Raw genomic sequence first — 24,995 nt, forward strand, 5'->3', positions numbered from 1 at the left:
TAATTAGATGTCTAGTGGCTGGGGGGCCTTGGATCTACTCAGGATGGCGGGAAGCCTGCCACCAGAAAGTCCAAGGCTTGATTACAGGGGGATGGAACTTTCAGCCCCACCCCCAACCTTCTGTGGAGACTGAGTCAATCACCAAGGGCCAATGATCTGATCACTCGTGCCTGCGTAATGGAACCTTCATTAAAACCCCTTGACTATGGGGTTCTGAGAGCTTCTAGGTTGATGAACAGCCAGAGAGGGCATGAAGCCCCACAGCCCTTCCCCATCCCTTGCCCTATGCGTGTCTTCCCCGTGGTTGTTCCTGAGGTGTATCCTTTATAACAAACCAGTCAGAGGAAGTGTGTCCCTGAGTCATAGGAACCGTTCTAATAAATTATCAAACGTGAGGAAGGGATAGTGAAAACCTCTGATTGGTAACCAGTCGGTCAGAAGTGCGGGTGCCCCAGACATTCATGTGGTGTCTAAAGTGGGGGCGCTCCGTGGAATCTGACGCTAACTCTAGGTAGTCAGTGTCAAAATTGAATTAAGTTGTAGGACACCTAGCTGATGTCCAGAGATGCAGAGAATTGGTTGTTGGTGTGAGAGAAACCCCCAGCCATCTGGCGTTAGACATGCTGGGGGTCAAATAACTCAGACGTGCCTCCTGGCATCTGATCCCTTGCCTCTTTGGAGCGGGGTACCCGCTCGGTCCTCCCATCCCATGGGTGACCCAACTCGGTCTCGGACCTTTCGGACAGGTGAGAGCCACAGGCCTTGCTACGTGCTGCCAGGAATTTGATATGACCATGTGGACTTCCAACGGAAAAAAAAAAACAAAACATCCCCTTGTCGTGACAACATGTACGATCCCTCCCCTAACCTCGACCTCATGGCTCCAAAAATTCAACATGAGTCAAACCTTTCCATTGAACATTGGCTACGACCTTTGATTAATGTGTCCTATTCGTCACGGGACATGCTCGTGTATACTCACATACACAAACACAGGCATATTTACTTCTAAATAGGACCCTGTTCCATTATCTTTGGTACAGAAACACAAGTAAATATTTCCACGGGTAATTTCTAGTTTATCTCTCACAGGCATTGGACTAGAAGCTGAAAGTCTGATGTTGTACTCTTAATTCTAACGCAAGGCGGGTAGGCCAGCCCCCTCTCATACTGTCACATACTCACCGATAAAAGCATAGCCAGACCCTCCCTGAGTGGACCAGGAGTGGGCTCAGCAAGACCACGGATGTGGATGCACTTGGTAAAAGTCGCACAGAGTGCCACAGAACTGTCTAAACTACACCCCATCTGTGCAAAACAGAAAGCTCCCTTTACCCTCCTGTGTAATAGTAACCAAAGATGGGAGTCAAAAGGTGACCACACTGTGTAATAAATGGTTAGCAGTCTGGACCAGTGCTGTCCGATAGAAATATAATATGAGCCACATATGTAATTTTAAATTTTCTAGTGGTCACATTTAATGTATTTTTATTGAAACCAATGTATCCAAAATATTATTTCAACATGCAATTAACATGAAAATGACTAATAAAGTCTTTTTGTGCTCATCTTTTTACGTCTTTAAAATCTGGTGTGTATTTTATTTTATTTATTTATTTTTATGTTATTATTATTTTTTTAAATGAAATTTACTGTCGAATTGGTTTCCATCTGGTGTGTATTTTATTTATTTATTTATTTATTTATTTATATTATTATTATTTTTTTAATGAAATTTACTGTCGAATTGGTTTCCATCTGGTGTGTATTTTATTTATTTATTTATTTATTTATTTATATTATTATTATTTTTTTAATGAAATTTACTGTCGAATTGGTTTCCATCTGGTGTGTATTTTATTTATTTATTTATTTATTTATTTATTTATATTATTATTATTTTTTTAATGAAATTTGCTGTCGAATTGGTTTCCATCTGGTGTGTATTTTAACGCTCCATCACACTAGCCACATGTCACACGCCCAGTGGCTGCCACACTGGACAGCGAAGGAGATTTTAGACACAACCTTACGGTTTCACGCTTTCACGGTTGCACACGAGTCTTTTTTCGATGCCTAACACACTGCCTCGTAGCAAGTAAACGCCCAGTCAATATCTGTGAGATACAGAAGCGTCTAGATGTCTACTGTGACCACGGAACATCTTTGGGATAAAAGGAGGAATAAAGGACTCCCAAAAGCATTAGTCTGTGTTGATCTTCTCCTGTTCTTGAAACCCAGAAGTCCTGGCTTGCAGGACGCTCAAGGGAAAGAGACCGCTCCTGGTGGAATCCCAGGCGAGGTCTCTGCTGACGGTGGGGGCCGTTCCTTCCCAGCCACCTTTTTACCTGCGTCATTGCAGACCTGTCCATTCGTCCACAGTGGCTGCTGCCAGAAGCTCAGGGAGACAGCTGAAAACAGAGGAGCACTTACCCCTGGGTCCCATATTACTGTGAAATCATTTGCATTCTGTTCCGCAAATCTGCGTAAAACTGGAGTCAAGAGAGCTTGGCTGGGCTTCCAGGCCACGCTCTTTCTCCACGCTGCTGTGGCCATCACTGTTGATCACCATTTACAAGGGTGGTAAAGGGAGACAGACCCCCATTAGGATCAGCATTAAAATAGAATCCCTTCCCCACACTGCCATGAAAGTCAGTGTCCTCGGGGGGTAAACGAGTGAAGGAACTCTGAGATGTAATCTGGCCGCTGCATCCTTTGTTATGACAAGAGTTTATTTTATGGGACTCTGACCTACGGCACGAAAAACTCAGCTTCAGTTGGGGTTGTAACGATCCATGACGGCGCGCACACCTGAGCGCCCTTGAGCTCAGATTCCTGCCCGTGGGCCCCCTGGGAAACCAAACTCACCACCCTTCATTCCAGAAAGCCACAGACTTGCATCCCCAAAGCAGAGTTTACCCTAGAGGACCCCTTCCCCTTTCCACCAGGCACGTTGAGGGTAAACTCAAGGTGGGGAGCGACTGCCTTTGGGTGCACGGTCTCCTTTCTCTTCCTTTGGGTCGGGGAGGGAGGGGAGGGGTGGGGCACGGGGCGGGGGGTGGGACAGGCGCGAGGGGCAGGGGGCCACAGATCTTCAGGCAGCAAGTGAGCGAAGTAAAGGACACAACAGAGAGGGCGAACGTGCCAGGGGGAATCGCACAGCAAGCAATTTGATACGCGTTTACATTTTGTTATTTTTTCTCAGCCGCCTATCTCTTTCTAGGACTATTTCCCAGAGAAATTCCATTTTCATTACAAAGCTGGTTTCTTATGCCAGGGAAGACTGTGGTGCTGTTATTATTGCATTGTTATTTCTACTAAGGTCATCTCAGATGGTATGTCTACGTGAGATAAATGGTTTCCTAAACAGGCTTCTCTACATCCTGCCGCTGCTTACGTTTGCCCACTCATCACTCCTGGGGCCTTGACACAAGCAGCTTCCAGGAAACTCCAGAAGAGGAGAGGCCACAGTGCTGTGATTAAGGGCACAGAGTGCTCTGCGGCTGCCTGAGTTCAAATCCCAGCTCAACCCCAGAAGTGGCCGAGTTAGTCGCCTCTCCAAGCCCCTGTGTCCTCATCTCCAGGGATAAAACTGCACCGACCTCTCTGGACTGTCCTAAGAAAGAAACGCATTCGTGCAGATAGGATTTAGAAAGTATCTGGCACGGAGTAGACACCCCACAAACGGGCGCTTCATCGTGATATGGCTGGGCTGTCCCCCTAACGCGGCCAGCGCTGCCTGCGACATCACACGGCCAGCTGTCCATTCGTTGAGTTCGGCCAATGTTTACTGGGCACCTACTATGTGCTTTCCCTGCGCTAAGCCCGGAGTATTCCGTGGTGGTCAAATTGTATCCATATTCTCAGATGCTACCTTTGAAATGTCTTTCACGGTTGTCCTATCCCAGGGGGAAGAAGGGGCAGGCGCTCAGCCCCATCGCAAGATGGACACCTGCCCCATCTTCCCACCTGGCCTCCCTCCTTCCCCCTCCACCACCATCACAACTCATGATCCTGCTAGAAACCTTCACTGGCTCTCCACTGCATGAAAGATGAAGTCTAAACTGCTCGCGGGGTGCAGGGGACACTCAGGCCCTAGTGAATCGGCCTCAGCTATACCTCCAGCCTCCTCTCCTTGCCTTCTACCCCCACAACCCGTCTATTCTGGTCATGCTCACTTCTGTACCATCCCCGAGCTCGTTAGACCCTTCTCATCACTCTGTTTATTTGCACGCAGTGCCCTTTCCCATTCCCCACAAGGTAGGCTCTCAATTATCCTTCCAGATTCAGGCCAAATGGCACCTCCTCTGGGAAGCCCTCCCTGACTCTCTCAGGAAAAACGCAAGGGGAAGAGATCTTTCTGTTCGCGCGTCAGATGCCCCAGGGGAGACTGCCCTCCACGAGGTCAGAGACGGCATGGAGAAACCTCGAAGGCACTGAGAATGGTGAATGAACAGATGACCACATGTCACGGGCCAGAGCCTCCAAACTGAAGTCACCAGGCAGATGCTCAGGGTTCAGGCGTTGCGAGAAGGCTCCGCTCACGAGCCCCTCCGTGTCTCGCAGCGGGGTGGCCAGCGACGCTTAATATGCGGACAATGTCACTCAGGCAGAGCGAGGATCATTTAGACACAGCCGGACGGCAGAAACTCCCCCAGAACTACCAATCCCCGTATCGACTTAGGTCAAGCTCCTCTCGATTCTCCGCTCTAAAAAGCGAGGTGGGAGACAAGGGACACGCAGAGAAGCACATGCCCTTTGAGGGCGCTCAGCCTGTGTAATCTTTGTCACACCGCCCCTGCCGTGCCCCCTCTCTTTCGCCATGTTCTGGAATAAGTCATTTCACAGAGGTGGATTTTTCAGCTGACTGAAGCCTACACTTTTCAAAAATTTTAACCATTTGGAATGGAGTCATTTCAGATAGGGACCACCCGCTTCCCCTGAACTCTTCGCCTCTCCCTATGGAAAGGGACCCTGTCTTGATGACCCAGCAGCATCATTAGGAATAAGTCAGCCTGTGCCACAGCCCAGAGATAACTTCAAGGGCTGCTGAGATCTTCACGACCGCCTGCCCCGCACCGAGGCTGTGTCTGTGGTTCCTGAGCCGGGTTTCACAGCACGGTTATCTTCTCCCTGACCGTCAGACTCTTGGAATAACTGCTCTAATAACTTGCAGGCTCTGATGACCACTCAGTACTAACCGGCCGCAGGTGCCATTTCTATTGGCTGGAAACAAAATGAGAACCCATCTTGTGAGGACGTGTATTTAAAGGAAAATGGGAGCGGGAAATTATTTAGCCTTAAAAATTAGGAATGAGATTGTGACACCCGCTCCAGCACGGATGGACCTTGAAAACATGACGTTAAGCGAGAGGTGCCAGGGGCAGAAGGACAAATACAGCATGATTCCCTCGTACATGGTACCTAGAGTAGTCACATTCTAGAGACAGCAGGCTAGTAGTTAGCAGGGGCTGCGGTGAGGGAGTGCGGGGAGGGAACGGGGGCTTTGTGCTTAATGGATACAGAGTTTCAGTTTGGGAGATAGATGGTTCTGGAGATAGACTGTGGGGAGGGTTGTACCACCCTGTGAATGTACTGGATGCCACTAACTACGCTTAAAGGAATGGTTACAATGGTACCCTTTAGGTTATGTACATTTGTCTCTCTCTTTTTCTACACACACACACACACACACACACACACACACACACACACACAAATCTGTTAAGAATGATGGCCAAGCTCTTATGAATAATGGGTGTGACCTTTGGCGTGTAACCTTGTGTTACCCTTCTGCATAGCAGGGGCTGAAATTCCTTCCTAGTTCTTAGTTGTGTTTAGAATCATCCTAATTGCTAAACAGGGTGTTAATGGACTTTGCAGTCATAAAGGCCTTTCATTCACCAATCACGATCCTGGGGACAAACGAATGCTCTACATTTCCACGTAGACATCACAAATAATCCCGGGTAGAAAACGGAGGCAGAGAAAGGGCAGAGTTTTCTTCTCTTCACCCCGGAAACTAGGGAGCCCGTCCTGGGCACGGAATCCAAATTTACTCCTCCCTTGTCCTGAGATCAGGCCCTACCGCTAGGAGGTCACATAGAAAGCCATTAAAGAACAAAGAATCTAATTATCTCAAGTTATTGGGATTTTAAGGATTTGTAAAGATACATTAAGCAGGCTTTTAAATATTATAGTGTTGGGTTGTAGCTTATAAATTAAACATTTTAGATTCTGTTGGAAGCACATTTTTATTTCTTACTTAAAACATTTTTTTTAATATTTATGTATTTTTGAGAGAGACACACACAGAGTGAGTGGGGAAGGGACAGAGAGAGAGGGAGGCACAGAATCGGAAGCAGGCTCCAGGCTCTGAGCTGTCAGCACAGAATCCGACACGGGGCTCGAACTCACAAACCACGAGATCGTGACCTGAGCTGAAGTCCAACATCTAACCGACTGAGCCACCAAGGGGCCCCTGGACCCACATTTTTAAAGCAGTCTAGTCCACAGAAGACAGAGGAAAGAGCCCGTGGCTTGTTCAGTTCTACTGACACAGACCCCAGGGTTTCGGAAGCCTGGTTTTGAACTCTGTCTCAATTAATGACAGGTTACTATTGTCCCTCTGCCTGAATGATAATTTCCCTTCCTTTCTGTGCTTCCTTATGAAATACCAAGAAATTCTACTCTAAAAATTGTAACATGTTGTGCCTGGGAAAAATGTTTAATTTAGTTTTTTAATTTTTATTTATTCTTGAGAGAACGCGACAGAGAATGAGCAGGGGAGGGGCAGAGAGAGGGGGAGACACAGAATCTGAAACAGGCTCCAGGCTCTGAGCTGTCAGCACAGAGCCCGACGCGGGGCTCAAACTCACAAACCGTGAGATCATGACCTGAGCCGAAGCCAGACGCTCAACCGACTGAGGCACCCAGGCGCCCCTAGTTTTTTATTTACATATGCTTTCGTAAACAAACCCCTTAAGACAGTTTTTTTTTTTTCCTTCTGAATCAGACTTACTTATTCGGCACATGAACTTACGTTAAATATTCAATCTTACTGTTTAATAACACCAAGAGATATGTAAATTAATGAAAAGGCAAGAAAAAAAAGAGAGATAGGTTTACTAAGGAGACTAGTAAGAGTTTCCTATCTTGTCAGAACTTAGTGTTTAAGTTTCTTTTAAGAAAGTAGTTTCCTGGCCCGTGCTGACACTCCCTGAGCCCTGCAAACCAGCACAGCGGCATCCTGTTCAAATGTTATTGTGGAAACACTGTGCTGTTCTAGGTCAAATGTATCCAAATTAAACCAAGGGATGGAAATAACTCTCCCCTGATACACCGTGGTTGCTGAAAGTGGGTTTGTTTATGAGTAGAATAAAATTTACAGCTAAATATATACATAAAAAAAGATACATCATCGTCTTGTAAGCTTGAGTAACATGTCATTTCACCTCTGGACTCTGGAAAAAAACACTAAGGTCATGCCTAAAATAAGACAGCGAAGGGCTGAGGATCACACTGGAGGTAAAACCGCAGACTTTCCCCACCTTTTGATTACGGCATCAGGCAGGTTACAATTGGACAGTGAGGTCATTTCTCTGGAACCAGGAAAGCACTATGGATCTGTCATTCCAACAAACACATGCAGACCCCTGGGACGGCTTCTGAATCAGGTGTCTGGTCTTCCTAGGAAACAGCGATTACTACTTGTTTTTCAAAGGCTATTTACACAGACTGTTGGAGCCAAAGAGAAGAGAGACAGAAACAAAATGTTTCTCTCTCTCTCTCTCTCTCTCTTTTTTTTTCCAGCTATGAAAGAAGTTTTAAAAGTCCCCTTTATGGAAGATTTCACCTCCTAGTTACTAAAATAAAGATGACTAATTGGCTTCCCAAGGAAACACAAAAGAAATGAAAAAGTCACATGCATCAAATTGTTACTTTTTAATAGGGCTCTGTTTTACATTTAAAAAAAATTCTTTAAGTTTTAGAGGACATCCATTACCACTTGGAGTGCCTAAAAAAGAATCTGGTTTTGTCTCTTAAGAGGCAAAATTCCTTGATTAAACAGAACCTTTGATTCCTCAATCTGTAATTCTACTTCCTACCCTGAGAAGAGGTTGTGAGGGTTAGATCATCTCCTATTCATAGAAGCAGTAAGTCTGGCACATGTTGGGGTTCACTAAATTCCATGCTTCCTCCTGACTTTCAGTGACTGGGGTCATTGGCCAAGGTGATACTAAAAAGGAATGGGGAAAATGAAAAGATCAGAAGGGGTAAGGGGGAAAAATGGTCTAAACATTTTAGCCAAAAATGGAAGTCATCTTTAGTTCTATATTGTGTATGGTAACCCGTCTTAAACTGACATACAGGCTGTATTATACTAATATACACATTAATTTTAAGGTAGGGCATTATGTTTTCAGCTGTTAAGCTTTAAAAACAAAAGCCATTTGCTCTCCTCTGTGTAATGTGCAATATGACTAGACAACCCTCAGAAGAGCATGCAAGAGTCAGTAAGCCCCATAGACACCGCTGTATCATTTTGTCCCATTTATGTTACATTGTAGTCCTTATATTGTTAATCATTTGCTGATTTACTATTCTAACTTCCCCACCATATTGGGTCCATGAGAGGTATAACAGACGGTTCTGGACTGCCACGCTTTCTGTGACAGCCTCCGTGCTCTTCGACATGGGTGTTGAATAAATGAGGTTGAACGAACACAGCCACATGCCCTTTAGACACTATGGGAATCCTACGGATGAAGCCTCCACCATTTTTTAAATTCAAGAAGCACCCGGGTCCTCAAGTTTCTGTTGCTTACCCGAAGAGAAACTTTTAAAAGTAAATAAAAACGTGGATTGCTACTGAGACGCCAGTCAAAATGAGCACCTACAATCCCACCTGCCCTGCTGCCTTCCAGAACCCTCGCGGAGTTTAGAGAACTCTCCCGTCCCTCATGCTACCGTCTCCCTAGAGGAGTTACACGCTCAAGCCCGCCCAGCTCACAAGCACAGCCGTGGGGTCTTGAGCAAACGTGCGGGCATCACATGGCAAGAGGTTCGATGCCCACCCCCCCCCTCCCCGCCATCAACATGAAACACCCTTCAAAAGCTAAATCGAAGGAGAGAAAATACCCTAAAAGACCACATGTGAGTTATCCTGATGGTTTTTGAGATGAAAAGCAGTAGAGGATACAATTTACCAAAACTGGATATACTTGGTTACGTTTCTGTGGAGGAGTCTGGTGTCGGTGCGAAAACGGACCCTGAGAAGCAGCCCGGGGTCGAGGAAGCTTCGCTGGGCTCCGAGTCTGGGGATAAATACCAGTTCCCCTGCGCTTGCTGGCTGTCGAGCAGCTCTGCCCGGCAGTTCTCTCTTTGCACGGGAATAAACACGGGACAAACAGGGTGTGGGAAGAGCCAGGCAGAAGAGAAGAGGGAGTATGGTATCTGCCATGCCTGGGGTTGTCAAAAAGACCACGTGAGCCACCAGACACGGAGCTCCTTTGAAACTTTCAAACATCCTCTGTCCGGGTGAGGTCCCACTGTTGCGATGTTTTCACGTGGAGGAAATTTCTATGAGAACTGCCTTGTGTGACTGAATTCCTTCCTCAAGCACACGCCTGTTGGTTGTTAATGATTACCGCGTGAATTCTAACAAAATGACATTTTCAACCAGGCAGTGTTAATTTAAAAGAATGGGAAATAAGAAAAAAAAATACATATATATGTATGATCCTTTTTATAGACCATATATAGATGTATTTTTATGTATACATGTATACATATATTTATATGTGTGTGTGTGTGTATATATATATATATATATATATATGATGACTATAAAAAGGACCGTACTCTTTTCGAAATGATTATGGAAAAAGAGCACTGTCCCTGAAGAAGAAATGAGCCAGGTTCTGAAGCACTCAGTCCATCACTACATCCTCCCAAAAATCTCTCCATTCAAGTCCTGACCATTGCTCAGCGTTCTCAATTTCTTGCTGTCGCCACTACTGCTCCTCTAGGTCAGGCACACGGTCTCTTGCCCAATTACTGAGCTAGCCTCCTCCCTGTCCCTAATCTCTCCCCAGTCTCATTAACGGCAGGCTCTTTCTAGAATAAACCCCTCCACGGTGGCACATCTCCCGTGTCACCTTTCTGATCTGTCCACTTGCTCTCCTTTCTCCAGCCAGGCTGGACTCCTCGGTTCCCGCAGCTGACCAGCTCTCAGGCCTCTGGCCTTTGTTCTACACCTTCTGTCTGCTGGCCACACGTGGCTCCTCCTGCCCATGTCTCTAGGTTATGTCTCACTCATCCTTCAGGCTTCAGCCCCCTTTCCTGGGAAGACTCCCCTGACTCCAGTACATGCCCCTCCTGTGGTTGCCTTTCTTCTCTCCTCGCTCTACCCAGGCTCCACTGCAGTTGCTGTGTAATGATCTCCACCCCGCAGACTGTGAGCCGGGTCTATCTGGTGCCCACCTCCCACATCCCCAGGGCCTAGCCTACAGCATGTGCTCAATTAAAAAAAAAACAAAAATGCGTGGGACTAATGAATAACCGATCTCCTATTCTGTCTGCTTTCATCATATGATCCAGCACAAAACAAAACAAAACGGCACAGTTATTCCCTAGAAAACACAGAGGCGCAGCTGGGTCCTTCATAACAAAACGGAGTACATCCTTCAGTATCAGGCCGAGCCCAACAGGTAGAGAGGCCTGAAGGAAGAGTCTAGCGTCTCAACTCATATTAAATTTCCCCAAAGTCTCCACATTTTTTCAAAACAATGTTCATCTACCCGTTTCTGAGAGAAAAGAGAGAGAGAACAAAAAGGGGAAGGGACAGAGAGAGAGGGAGACACAGAATCCGAAGCAGGCTCCAGGCCCTGAGCGGTCAGCACAGAGCCCGACGCGGGGCTCGACCCCACGAACCGCGAGATCACAACCTGAGCTGAAGTCAGATGCTTAACCGACTGAGCCACCCAGGCGCCCGTTGAGTCTCCACATTTTAAAACCACGAATTTCCCCATTGGTCATGCCCTTTCAATATTCCTTACAAAGGTATTTTCAATTTCCATTTGACATGCGCTTTCATCAGTTAATTTTTAATTGAGCCAAATATTAAATGCTCACATTAACCAGACAAAGCGTGTTTAGCTACTGATTTGCAGCGACAGCTTGTGTTATTCTCACACACAGGCCAAGCATGAAATAGAAAACTAATAACCCCTTAAGTGTATTCTCAAAGTATCATTTATGGGAAAGAAAACTACATTCAAAGGAAACTTTGTGCAATGGCTGCCATTTTTTTTTCCCCCTGGAGCCACAAGCTGTTACAAAGCAGGGAAGCTCATTTTCTCACGGATACGGACCGGCTCGAGAATCCCACTGTCACTGGATGTATTCATTAAGAAGGAATCTGGCAGCAACACAGGGGACGGATACTTTGGAGAACAGGCCAATTATCTGGGTGTCCTTTATAATTTGAAGTTTCTGAATTCACTCACAGATAAGCCACTTGAAGAGGGTCTGGCAATGGCAACATAACGCACAGATGGTCACTGAAGAAATGAGAGGGAGGGTGGGAGAGAGAAGAGAATTTGCTTGTGGTTTCATTCATGGGGACAAATCTGCAAGCTGACACATCCCTCTTTTTAAAAAGCCCCTGGAGAAGTATGGTCAAGCTTCATTACAAGTAAACAAATCACACGATCGTTCTCAAACAGATGACAAATGATGGGCAATAACATTTTGAGTTTGCTTCATGCCAAGGGATGAGGCGTCTTAAAATACAAATTCCACCAGTTCTTAAGACCACAGACGGGCTGTGATTCTTGCTTCAGGCAGTACCGAGGATTCAGCCCAAAGCTCCGGGCGGTTCTCTCCAGGACACCACCCCCCCCCCCCCCCGGTGGTCTCCTCACAGGTCAGCGTCCGGAGAAATAAAATCTTAGGTGGTCCCACCTCTGGGATCACTGAACCCTACTGACTTCCACCCTCGATCGGCTGCTTGTGTTTGCGGGAGAACTAGGGGACCATTTACCCCGATGACTTTTAAGCTGTAATTCTTTTATATTTGAGCTACACCACTAATCGGAAGGGAAAAACCACCTTGTTCCCACTGTGAGAACCCTGGACAAGCCCTGATTTCTTTAATGATAAGGTCATGAATCATCAGGCATCAAGACTTCCACTGGGCTTGAGATTTGAGCCATGGGACGGAGAGCAGCTAAGCACATCTATAGAGACTGTGTGCATTCTTTGTACAAACAGACACAATGGGACAACCAATGGCCTAGTGTCTAGAATGAGCATTAGGGACTTTTATGAAAGTTGAACATCTAATATAAAGCAAAATCTAAACCTCTCTTCAGGTATGAATGACATCCTTTTTCAATTCCATGATGAGGCATGGATGAAATCAAAACACTTAATGGGTGTTTTTCTTTTTTCATTTCTATTAGGTATTAACAGGTCTGTGAAATGGGACATTTGGAACACACACACACACACACACACACACACTCTACAGCAAGGGGAGTAGGAGAACATTAGTTGGTTAGGATGAGTTAGATGATCAAAGTCCCTCTCACATAATCTTTTATTCATTCATTCATTCATTCATTCATTCATTCGATACACAATTACTGTGTGTGCCTGGTACCTACTCTGCTGGGTAGAGGATAAATATAATAAGAGAAATATTTCATTAAGTGAGGAAGTGGAGGAGAACACTTTGATTTTAGAAGACCTCCACAAATGGTGGTCATTATTAAGATACTGGAACAACACGAATTTGACTCCAGTTGAATTGCTTTTTCAGGAGGCAAACTGGGAGTGGGAAGCCAAGCTTTGAACAGCAGAACTCCCAAGTTAACCACCTTCATCCAATCCACAGAGGTCTATGGAGGACTTCTGGAGAAAAGCGGTATGCATTCAGCATGGGCAGTTAGGACCACTTTTGGAAATGAAGGAAGGAAATGGGAAATCTACATGGTGTGGGGGGAAAGGCATATTGTATTCTTGCCCCAGATTCTTTCTTGAGCTCCAGATCGTTAAGGCCAACTGCTGTTGGGCATTTCCACGTGGGTTGGACGCCCATGTTGGAAACTCAAAATGTCCAAAATTAACTTCATCCCCTTTATCCCACCAAACAGCGACTGTCCTCTCTCTCTTGAGGACAATATCATTTTTTGAACCAGCTGGGTTTCAGACCAGAGTCCTTGGCTTCTCCAATCTGTTGTCAGGCCTTTCCCCCATATCTGCCCCCCATCTTTTCCATTCCCCACTCTGCCACCATGGTTCAAACCTCCTATCTGGTCTCCCAATGTCCAGCAATCTCCCACAAGCCCACACATCCCGCCTTGCCTCAGAACCGTTTCGATATCCTTTCCATAACCGTTTCGATATAACTTTCTACCAAGTTAAATACAACCCTCTCAGCTTGGGGCCCAGTCATATCGCATGAACGATCTCTACGCCCCAACCAAGCCAGATTCTTTACTATTCCCACTATTCCCCAATTACGCCTCACGCATTCCTGTCTGCTTTGACGTCTCGAGTCCAGTTATCTAACATGCCCTCTCTCCAGATCTCCTACCTACTACCTCCTTCATGAACGTCTTCCATTTCCCCTTCCAGCTGGACCAGAGCTCTCTGCCCACTAAACAGTGGCAAAGATCATAGCAATTTACATCTCTTTAGTCCCACTACTGGTTGGTAAGTTCCTTGAAGACAAAGTTGATCTGACACATTTTTTTACTCAGCTAAAACACCTGGCATAGAACCTCGCACCTAGGAGGCGAGTATTAAGGTGCCTGATACACAAAATCACGAGATCTTCATAACGCTTTCCATTTCTCTCTCTGCCCTTTGTGAGTTCAGCTTTGTAAACAATTGCTCATTTTCCTTGAGAAGACTTCCTCACGCCATTTTCTTCTCGCACTGTCACTTTAATATTTAGTAAGTGGCCCTGCCTCACTTTCCTTATAATTTTGTTATGAAAAAAACTCAAAGCCACCTCCAAAAGTTTTCAGTCCTAAAACGAAAGAAAGAGAGAGGGAGGGAGGGAGGGAGGGAGGGAGAGAAAGAGATACTGGCAGGAATTCACAACGGAAATGACTAGGAGGGAGTCCTGAAACTTTAGACTCAGAAGTGCCAACTGGCATCATTTATGGACTGACCTTTCTTCTTTCCTTAAAGGATAAAAAATCAATCTCCAAAGCTGAGGCTATAATTTGCAGTTAATTTTATTCCTATTCTAATCGTAAGAAGGTAATATATAGAGCAACTAGGCAGTGAATTAAGAGTACTAAGTATTTGTCCCACATTCGCCTGGAAAATTCGAATGCACCTGAATGGAACATTTGGCCGCAATTCAATTCTAGAGTGACTCCACAGATACAACCTTCGTGGTGTCGTACAGGCAGAGAAATCTTCATTCTCAGCTACGAGGTGATGGGAAAAGTCAAAAAGAAACGGCCTATGACACTGATCCCTTGTTTGGTCCTCTGAGCATTAAAAGTCGCAGGCTCTCGATGTTTCCACAGCTTAAGAAGAGACAGTTAAAAACAGAGAGATAGTAATTGGAAGTGTCACAAGAAAGCTGTATTAGTCTCAATGGAAAATCTCCTTTGAAATATTAAAGCTTCACTTGACACAGTGGGTCCTCGGGTTGTTTTCAGGAGGCAGAGTAAAGAGGAGAGTGGGGTCAGTCATAAGCTTCTGACTCATTATGCCAAAGCCCCAGAGAGCCAATGAGCTGATTATTAACTAAAAATGGAATATGGCTTTATCCCTGAAATTCGGAAGGCAAAACAGGGAACAGAACGAGAACACAAATTTTCCCAACGGTTTCCCAGCGAAGTGCATGTTCGATGTGTCATGTGTAAGAGAGGTCCACATTCCGCAGAGAAATGGCTCAGCGAATCCGGTCAATCGCCCAAGAAAATCACCCAAGCGGCGCTTCGTACGTTGCTACAAAGGGTCACCCCAGCATGGCAGGGAGATTCCCTTTCTAACAGGTTCGAGAAGGTGGTTGGGGAAGAAGTCTCGAATACATTACTTGAGCTGTTTTCGTTAGTCAAAACTTATCTATGGCTGGAGGATAAGCCTTCTAATCTCACACTGCAGAGATCAGAGCAAGTAAGAGTTCCGCCAGCAGATGCTATCTTTTCCCCCCGCACGTGGTTGGAATTCATGATCTCTGGAGGGAAAGCATCGGATCTGCTGACAGAATTCTACCTCGTCCTGCTACAGCAAGACTGGAGGGGAGGTGATTTTCTAGCCCTGAAGGGCCCTTTTCCGCTCCCTCTTGCTGGTACTTGAGGCATGATGCTCTTTTCTTCAGGTGAATTCGACGCCGACTGTGTAGGGAGGGAAGAGAGAGCTACACCCGGGCCTCCTGGTGGTGGAATGATGGGCAGGTGGGGGTAGGGTCCCCATGAGAAAGCCCAAATGGTTTTGGAGAGATAGAAACAATCATTCAATCATCATTCTCACTGAAGGACAGCTGGGTTAAAGTAAAAAGCAGAGAAATGTCAGCACCATAGAGTTGAGCGTATATCAGACCAAGCTGTAGCCTACAGAAATACTTTCTAAAATGAAAAAAGGCTTTGTCGTAATTTCCAAAGTTTGACCGTCTCCTGTAAAGAAGGAGGACCGCGAGTGCCAGCAGGTAGACAGTACGACGCCTGCCCTTCAGGAACACAAATGCTACCGTGGACTAGAAATTTCTATAAACAGTTTTGGAAGAGATGCCACTCAGTAAATGAAACAGTACCATAACCTAAAACAAAAGAAAACAAAAGCTTTTAAAAAAAAAAAAAAATCTCTCCCCAAGTTAACAGAAGACCATGGGGGAAGAGAAGGGGAAAAAATAGTTTCAAACAGAGAGGGAGGCAAACCATAAGAGACTCTTAAATACAGAGAACAAACTGAGGGTTGATGGCAGGGTGGGGGACAGGGGAAATGGGGGATGGGTACTGAGGAGGGCACTTGTTGGGATGAGCACTGAGTGTTGTACGTAAGTGATGAATCATGGGAATCTACTCCCAAAGCCAAGAGCACACTGTATACACGGTATGTTAGCTAACTTAACAATAAATCCTATTAAAAAAAAAATCTCTCCCCAAGGAAGAGCCCCTGTTCTGTTCAAAATCAACCTGTATTTTTCTGCATACAAGGATGATTTAAGAAAAAGACAGTTCTTCAAGTTAAATTATTCTAATCATCCTAATCAAAGACTTGATTGTCTTTTACATACAAAGAATTAAGGAAATACTTTAAAAACTGAAGACAGGTGTTTATTAAGTCTTCTTAATGTGTACTAAGAGTGCTTAATGGGTAAACATTTAACAAGGGAACCCCCCGCCTTTCAGTATTCTTAAGTGTTTGTGTTGTATTTTTTAAATTATCTACATTTCTCCTCCTATTTAAATCCTAATGTACACATGAACAGCCATATGGTTAGAAGTAACTTTTTTAGACAATGACTGAAGTGTATGCAGAATAATATATGTTGGTTTGTTTTTTCCTTTTTCTAAGTCCTAGAATCCGGGATCATGTTTATAAGGCTGCGAGTATCTATGAGTTTACTTAGACACCTGCAACACGAGCCTGTGAGGTCATCCAGGGCAGAGGTAAAGCTCTCTTTCCTGTGTCCTCAACCCAACCCAGGGCCAGGCACATAAAGCCTTGCAATCATGTCTGTCCAACAATTGTCTTAGTCCTTGGATGATTTTCAGTGTTAATCCTGTTTATATGTCAAACGCTAATATTGTTTGAATCAAACCAAGGAGAATGAAAGGAAAGCTTCGGAGTGAAGTAAATTCACTGAGTGGTCTCCTGTATGTAGCTGGGGGAAAGGGTGACCAGCTTTCGAGGTTATGGCTATACCTGAATAAGGTGATATTAGATTACCTTAAAAAGGTTTAACGGAACCTTTGAACTTCAAATACAATATATCTCTGGGGGGAAAACCTTTCTACTTGTACACTACAAAGACAGTGTTGTTTTTCCAGCACAAATGCACTTGTGCTAAGATACTGCCTTGATCAGCTATTGCTAAAACCTGATGAGTGACCTCAGCAATGGGTGTGGGGTGAACTGATTGGGAGCGACTGCTAGTTAATACACACAGCACCCACACACCTGCCTTACGAGTGACTTTATCCTTCCTCCAAAAAGCTGACTAGGACTGGAAGTAGAGGTAAGGCAAGACTTTAAGAGTTTGCTTTAAAAAAAAAAAAAAATTGTGGCTTTCTGTTACCTGATGTGCTGTGTGGCTCAATGACATTTAAGCAATCTGAAATGTATCAGCTCCATCAAGGATTGCTAAAAGATCAATCAGTTCTCACTAGAAAGCACAGCGAAAAGTAACAAGATTCACAAAAGAAAGCCACGTTTTTTTAACAGACATTAAATAGCAACAAAAGCCCTAAAACAGAAAAGGGAACTAAGTGAACCATAAAATTTTACAAAGGTCCCGAAACATAATCACTCAACAGCACGTGACTTGCAAACTCGAGGGGCGATAATGTAGTTTTTTCTACAAAGTAAATTATTGCCGGGAAGCATGTGATTCTTCGCAGGCAGAAACACACTTTCCCAAGGAAAGTTCATCATTAAAAATATTATTTAAGGCTGGATCATCTTCAGACTATTTTTAATCCCTATCATTCTGCTGCCAACTTGGCCATAAGCAGCTGATACTCAGCCGCTAGATAAATGATGCTTTTTCACGTATTTTGCACACTGGCATGAGCATGGTATTGCTTTCCAATTAATCAAATGTTTTGGTAGATTTGGACTGCACACAGAAGGCAGAAACTGTCTGCTGACCAACTAATAAAAAGGAAGCTAACCTCTACTGGATGTGGAGAAGTAAGTTCCTGTCGTCCTAAACCACATAGACCAAAAGACAAAAAAAAAGAAAAAAGAAAAAGTCACACCACCACCATCTCATCAACAGAATGAAGCTAATCTCCTGTGAAGCCCCCTCTTTCTTTTAGGAGACCACACCTCACTCTCTTCTGGGACATGAAGCTAAATATTGTCTCATTTCTCAGCCTGGAGGGAGATATCAGTTTCACTCACCATCCATCAACTTTCCTGTATCTCAACGCTTTGACTGTAAGAGCCCCCTCCCCTTGAAGCAATCTGAGGGCCACTCAATGCACCTGTAGAACTCAAACTATGTTATACGAGGGGGTGAAATAATAGCTAATGAGCTATTAAAATAATATCAAAAGAGCTAAATCGCCTGCCTTTGATTGGAATAGAAAAGCGATGTCACTTCATTGAGACCAATAATGCCAATACAAACTGCACAGCTACCATGAAAAACATTCTTGAGAAGACTGAGCTTACGGTAAATTATCTCCTCTCTTTCGTTCCAACTTATTTCTTCCAAGGATCAGATCACACTAGTGGACATCTGGGAAATACTCAGCATTCTAGGCAATACTAGAAACCTGTGAGGCCACTGGAATCGGACGCTGTAGGATCCACCCCAGATTTTCATTTTTCCCAAAAGATGTCCCCAGGAACCAATGGTAGGTAATGGTCAACGTCTCTCATTTTCACGTGCACCCGAAAGCCTCTATCTATCTCACGTGAACCCACCAATTCAGACTCATTAGCTGTGGGGTGAGAATGGAGATTCTGCACGTCTGACGGTCTCCCAGGTGATGCTCCTGCTGTCGGTCTGTGAACCACACCCGGAGTAGCAGAGCCTCAGACATTTCCCAGAACCGATACTGTCTTGTGCTCCCTCTGTCCTGCTGCCACACGGTGCCTTATTCGGACTTAGGAATAAAACCACACTCCACTCTAACTCAATTTCTTCTTTAGTCTTTATTTGATTTGTAGGCTTCTGGGACTATCTCTCAGACGCCTATCATTCCAAGACGCTGCTTTCTCCAAGTTATGGAACATGAAACACACACAGTTTTCCTTAATCTCAGAAGACTGATTTGGCGTCAAGAGCAGCAAAGAGAAAAAGGGACTTCAAATCTCAAGCCCCCATGATTACATGTGCAATAGAGGATCTGATCCACTGAGGCCTAGAAACCACACGAGTCATTGTCAAAGGTCAGAAGAATGTACTAGCTCTCTTCTGAAACTTGACCATTGGTATTCAGAGTATTTTAATATGAAAGGATACGTAAATCATTTATAACTCTCAAATGCTAGCACTTTTATTCCAAAGTGTCCATTTATGATTACATTGCCTGACATATACCCTTTTTTTTGCCAAATTCCCTTGTTTTCCTAAAGAGCCATCCATCTACATGTTGTCCTGAAGACGACGCATTTTATCAACAGCTATTTGTGCCTCTATATGATTTATTTGTACTAGAAGAGGTTTTGTCAAAGTATTTTTTATCACTTTCTACGGTATGTCATTGTGGTTTGGCATCATAAAATATAGTCTCTACGTTTATCAATCTCAGATACCTGTTGACCACAAAGATAGGCTCTCCCAGGAAAACTCTATTTTGAAAGGAGTTAAAAGTGAGCCTTCACTTAAAATGAAAACTCAGTTGTATGAGATGTTAATATACTACAATGCAACAAAACAAAGACCAGGTCATGTCTTAATCTCTATCATAAACATATGTCTATGGCTCTGTTTTCTCTCTGTTTATTAAATTACTTAATAGATGACAGTTGCCACCTTGGGTTCCTTTCAGCCAGAAAGAAATTTTTGAAATATTTTTTCTTAAAAATACAGAAGAGTAGAATTGTCAAATCAGTTTTACTTTGGTCTTAAAACCATCCTTTTGGAGTCTGGAACTCTGTACCTTTTTGGTGACGGTGGTTAAAAATAAAACCACCTACTCAACCAAACATTTAAGAAAATATTCTTTGGCCCTTTAGTGAATTCTTCCACAATTACTAAAGATCTGACAACATGGGATCTCAACAAAACAACTCATGAGGAGCATTTTACATTTTAGAGATTTAAATGGGGATATTTTACTTTTAAACACTCAACAGTGGCACCAATACCTGGTCAACTTTGACCAAGTAGGATCAGATTTTCATGCCAGCCATCGACTTTTCTTGGCTTTTTCTCTTTTTTCTTGGCCTTAATGTTAGCACACTTGTAAACTGTAGTAAAATATGTAATGTGCTCCTTGAAACTGCATCCACTTGCAGTCATTTCTAGGTTTCGTGCTCCTGTTAGGTCCTATAAAATAATATCACTAATTCTCCCTAGAGACTACATACAAGGAAGCACTGAGTGGCATCCTTTCTCATAAATCGTTCTTCAAGTTAAAACAAAAAGCCCGAAACAATTTGTAGACAAGAATCACTCCTTTTGCTTTTCTCCTAAATTCGTAATTTTAGATAGAAGATGTAGATCTCAACGACAATTCTTCAGTCTTAGGATCTGGACCCCTCCCCCGGAGAATCACACACACAAACCTTCTACACTTTATATGGATATCGTAGACACAAGTTTTTTCAGGAGAGGAGACCACCAAAGGATGCGGACTCTAGCCGGGGAAAAGTAAAAGATACTACAATTACAGTAAACTTTAAAATCGTACACCGGTTATGGAAACAGAACACAAAGCATGTGGCCAGGACAAATCGTGTCACCGATGAGGTAAGGTTTCCTTAGCCCAGTGTTCTTGAAGACACTCAGCCGTGCCCACTGGGAATGACCGCACACACGCCGCGGGATGAAGTTCCCGGACTTTTGGAAAGCCAGCTTACCTCCTTACAAACACAGCTAAGTTTTCCAGGGAAGGGGGCTACGTCAGATTTCCTCTTTGGGCAGATTTTACCAAGTGAGTCAGAAAAGGCATGCCCTTAGTCCTCTGGTGAGGTCTGTTCTTCTAATTGGGTGGTTCTCCAATTTTAGTACAAATCACAAACCCCCAGGGGAACTTGGCCAGGATGCGGACTGCCAACCCAACCTGACGTCTAGTTCATGAGTAGTCTCCCGTGGGGGGGGGGGGGGGGGGGGGAGACTTGGGCCCCCGGTTTGAGAAACCCTGAAGGCATACCATTTACCCCGAGCTCCCACCGGATAGCAAATGCTGGGTCTTTAAACCTCAACGGATGGCAAGCGAGGAAAAACCACTTTTGGCCAGAAGGAATCATCAAGTGTAGGGTTGGCAGGGAGAGAGCTCTTTACCGGGCAGGGCAGGGGCGGGCAATCTGACTTTATTTCACTGGCCCATCAGCCTGCCTGCCCTTGGCCCAAAAGCCCACCCACACTCAACCATGGATTCTCAGCCTCAGATCGGTAACGTCCAGCCCACATTCAAGCGGACATGCACCTACCCAGCCTCCGTTGTCTTGGATCCAGGTGTGCAGGTGCCGGTTCAGGTACTCAGTCATCCACAGGGCGATGTTGTCCACCAGGGGCGACATCTCTCGGTTGACGCTCTCCACACACATGACCCCACCGAACTCAAAGAAGGCCACAATCCTCCCCCAGTTCACTCCATCCCTGAAGAGCTCCTCCACCACCGTGGCAAAGCGTCCCCTTGCGGTAAAGGGTGTCAGGTGCAGCTGGCTGGACATCTCCGCGAAGTCGCGGCGGTAGCGACGGGAGAAGTCATCGCCGGCCTGGCGCAGGGTCAGGTGGACCACAGGTGGCACGGGGCTGAGCGCAGGGCCCGCGGCGGCGGCGGCGGCGGCGGCGGCGGCGGGGGCGACCGGGGGCGGCGGCGGGGAGGTCCTGGCGGGCGCAGGGGTGCGCCCGGGCTGGGAGGAGAAGATGCCCGGCGCGGGGGCGGCCCCCGGGGGCGCGGCGCCCGCGTCCCCGGCATCCCACTCGTAGCCCCTCTGCGACAGCTTATAGTGGATGTACTTCATGACTATCTCCCGGTTATCATACCCTGTTCTCCCAGCGTGCGCCATCCTGCCCCCGAGGAAAAGCAGCCGGGGACCAACAGCACCTCTCGCCCCTGCTCCCGCCCCACGGCCCCGAAAGAAAGAATAGTTATAATCCAGCTATTTTATTGGATGTGCTTCGCATTCTTGGATGAGGGGGTGTCTTCAGTCACGCGGAACACTTGATTCTGGTGTTTCCCTCTTGGCATGAGATGCAGGAAATTTTTACTTAAATTCCTTTCGGATCTTTATTGCATGAGGCACATTATTATTAATTCTTGTTAATATCAGTCTACTTCCTCTGTGATGCTGAAAGGTTAAAACAAAACAAAACAAAACAAAACTAAGTCAAAATCAGGTGCGCTTTCCTTTTAAACACTGGCTGGAAGCCGGGCATGTTACACGGCTGAAAAGAATGTATTAAACTGCCTGGAAATTCAACTCACTCGAACGCACTTAAAGTTAAAATCTCAAAGGTTTTCCATTGAAAGTTACATTAAACCCATTTCCTGTGCAAAGAACTTACTTGTATTTTTTAAGGACAGCATGATCCTCTGTCAAGTTTCCTTTTTTGTGAAAACAAAACAAATGCATAAGGCAAAGATTCCATCGATCTCCAGAACTCTCCAGTTATAGCTGCTCTGAAACTTCCAAATGAATCAGGAGTCGGGGGTGGGGTGCGGTGGGTACAAATGAGGAGAATTTCCAGTTTGATTCCCAGACTTCTCCTTCACAGAAATGTCAATCCGCAGGAATCCCGACCGGAGAGCTCAAGAGCACGAGAAAAAAAAGGCAGCGGCGGCGGCAGATGAATTACAATTTTCAGTCCGGTACTGGCAGAAGTCCTGTGATTTTCCCCCTCTCGGCAATTTACACACGCACACACACGCGCGGGCACAGACATGGATCTCTATCCGCGGGACCGCTTCACGCCTCCACGGGAGACGGACAGGGACGGGGGGCCGGTGGACGAGCCGGGCACGGGGGCAGGAATCCTCTTCGGATTAAACTCCGACCAGCAAATGCATTTTCCGAAAAGCTGCTTGATAAATGAAGGCAGGACGCGCCCGGCCCGCCGGTGCCGAGCGCGAGAAGCCCGCGCTGTGTGTGGTGCGGCGGCGGGGTGGGGAGAAGGCGGCGGTGGGGGAGGGTTTTATTTTTTCCCTCTTTTCCTAAAAAGGATGACTGCTACGAAGTTCTCCCCCCTGGACCCCCTCTTCCGCTGCACCCCACCGGCGCACCCCGCCTCCGGGCTGCGCACCCTTTCTCCTCCTCCTGCTCCTGCGCGGCGGCGGCGCTGGCGGCGGCCGCCCCCTCCGCGCTCCCGCCGCGCACCCGCTCTGGGCGATGACGGCCGCGCCGGCGGGGAGGGCCCGGCGCCCGGCACCTTCGCTGGCGGCGGCGGCGGCGGCTCGGCGGGGAAACCGAGAGCGGCGGGCGGGAGCGCGGCGGGCGGGGGAGGGGGCGGGGAGGAAGGGGGCGGGCGCGGGGCGGGGGGGGGGGGGGGCGGGCTGGCCTCTTACTTCATTCTCTCTAACCGACCGGTTTCCTGTACGTACGTCACACGGTTCATTCAAAAAAAGAAGAAAGAAAGAGCCCTCCGCGGAGCCGCCCCGCCGCCCCTCCGCCCCGCTCCCCTTCCCGGGTTAAAGGAGCCGCGGCCGGGCCGGGAGCGGCGCGCCCCGCCGAGGACACATGGCGCGCAGGGCCGCGGCCGGGGAGGGCGCGCCCGCGATGCCCCCGCCCGCCCGGCCCGCTGCGCTCCGCCCGCCCGGCCCGGCCGGTGGGTGGCGCGGGCGGCGCAGGCCTCCCGCGCGGCGGCGGCGCGGTGGGTGTGCGCGGGGCCTCCTCGGGCCTGCGGCGGGCCCGGCAAGCGCCCGGGGGCCCGCGAGGGGCCGGGGGCGCCCGGGGGACCGCACGCGGGCGGCCGGGCGGCTGCGCCGAGGACGCCAGCGCCGGGGATCGCTTCGACCCTTTTAATCGTGTGTGTGTGTGTGTGTGTGTGTGTGTGTGTGTGTGTGTGCGCGCGCGTGCTGTGTGTAAGCGCCGGGAATCGTTTCAACCCTTTTAACCTAGTGTGTGCGTGTGTGGTGTGTGTAAGTGCCGGGAACTGCTTTGACCCTTTCAACCGAGTGTGTGTGGTGGTGTGTGTGTGTGTGTGTGTGTGTGTGTGTGTGTGTGTACGTACGTACGTACGTTCACATCGTGGTACCAGCTCTTGGCAGCTGCCAGGGAGAAGACCCAGGCCCCTGCTGCCCCCGAGCAATGGGCCCTCAGCCGTGAAGAGAGGCAAGGGAAGCCCCAGGAGGAGTGTTTACTTTCAAGTCCGCTTCCTAGGTGTGCAGGTAGGACGCACACCCTGGAGACCCCGTCCGTGACCAAGGCCAGACATGGCTCCCAGCGGGCCAGCGAGGGGCCAGTCAAGGATATCAAGGGCTTTAAAATGGCTAAGTAAATGTTTTTCCTCTGCCCCCGACGGTTGGGGCTGGACGCTGCATAGGTCTCCAGGGTGACTTTCGGGCCCACGGTCTAACACCAGCGTGGGTCGGTTTCCCAAGGCTTCTGGGGTCGCCCCGCAGCCAATCCTAGATGGCTGCACCTCCTCGAGTTATCTACACACACACACACACACACACACACACACACACACACACACACACACTACCTACAGATACATTGTACACACAAGCACACACACTCGTTCATTCATCAGCATGAATAGCCCCTAGGAGAAAAGGCACAAGAGGACAAACGAGTTGTGCATGTTTAACTATTTTCTGTCTCTAAAAGTCTTTGACAAAGTGCCAAGAAAAAAAGTGTTTATTGAAAGCACAGCGGCTTACCTAACAGGGCTCAAACATAAGCATATAGGGACGCTGGATTACGGTGCTCATAGAAACGTGACAAATGAGCACTGCAATGTGTACAAACATGTTCTGGCATCATCTTTATTTTGTCTCATTCCTAGTCTAAAATCAAAGCGTGTATTCTTAAGCAAAATAAGCACAAATTACTTTCATTTCATTTATCATACCCAGTCAACCAATGTGCCAAGCTCTTGCATGTAGGAATGGGTGCCTTGTACAAACTTATCCAGGCAAGGAATGAAGGAAGGTCCTCCTTCCTACTTCCTAATG

At 46.8% G+C, this 24,995-nt stretch overlaps 1 protein-coding gene across 2 annotated transcripts in view; it reads right to left on the reverse strand.

The window, feature by feature from the left end:
* BCL2 (BCL2 apoptosis regulator) overlaps window positions 1-23,284 on the reverse strand; it is a 176,743-nt gene extending 153,459 nt beyond the window's left edge. The window contains exons 1-2 of one of the 2 annotated variants that reach the window (XM_019463834.2): window positions 22,385-23,284; window positions 21,304-22,167 (exon numbers count right to left, since the gene is read on the reverse strand). In XM_019463834.2, the coding sequence (XP_019319379.2) occupies window positions 21,304-21,885 (582 nt within the window). In that variant the 5' untranslated portion in view covers window positions 21,886-22,167; window positions 22,385-23,284. Of the gene's footprint in view, window positions 1-21,303 lie in introns of both variants that reach the window. The other variant, XM_019463832.2, reaches the window with a different exon arrangement.
* Between the last annotated feature and the right edge of the window lie 1,711 nt (window positions 23,285-24,995).

The sequence above is a fragment of the Panthera pardus genome, unplaced genomic scaffold, assembly GCF_024362965.1.
Source record: "Panthera pardus isolate Hobbes unplaced genomic scaffold, ASM2436296v1 HiC_scaffold_15, whole genome shotgun sequence".
Taxonomy (NCBI): Eukaryota; Metazoa; Chordata; class Mammalia; order Carnivora; family Felidae; genus Panthera; species Panthera pardus.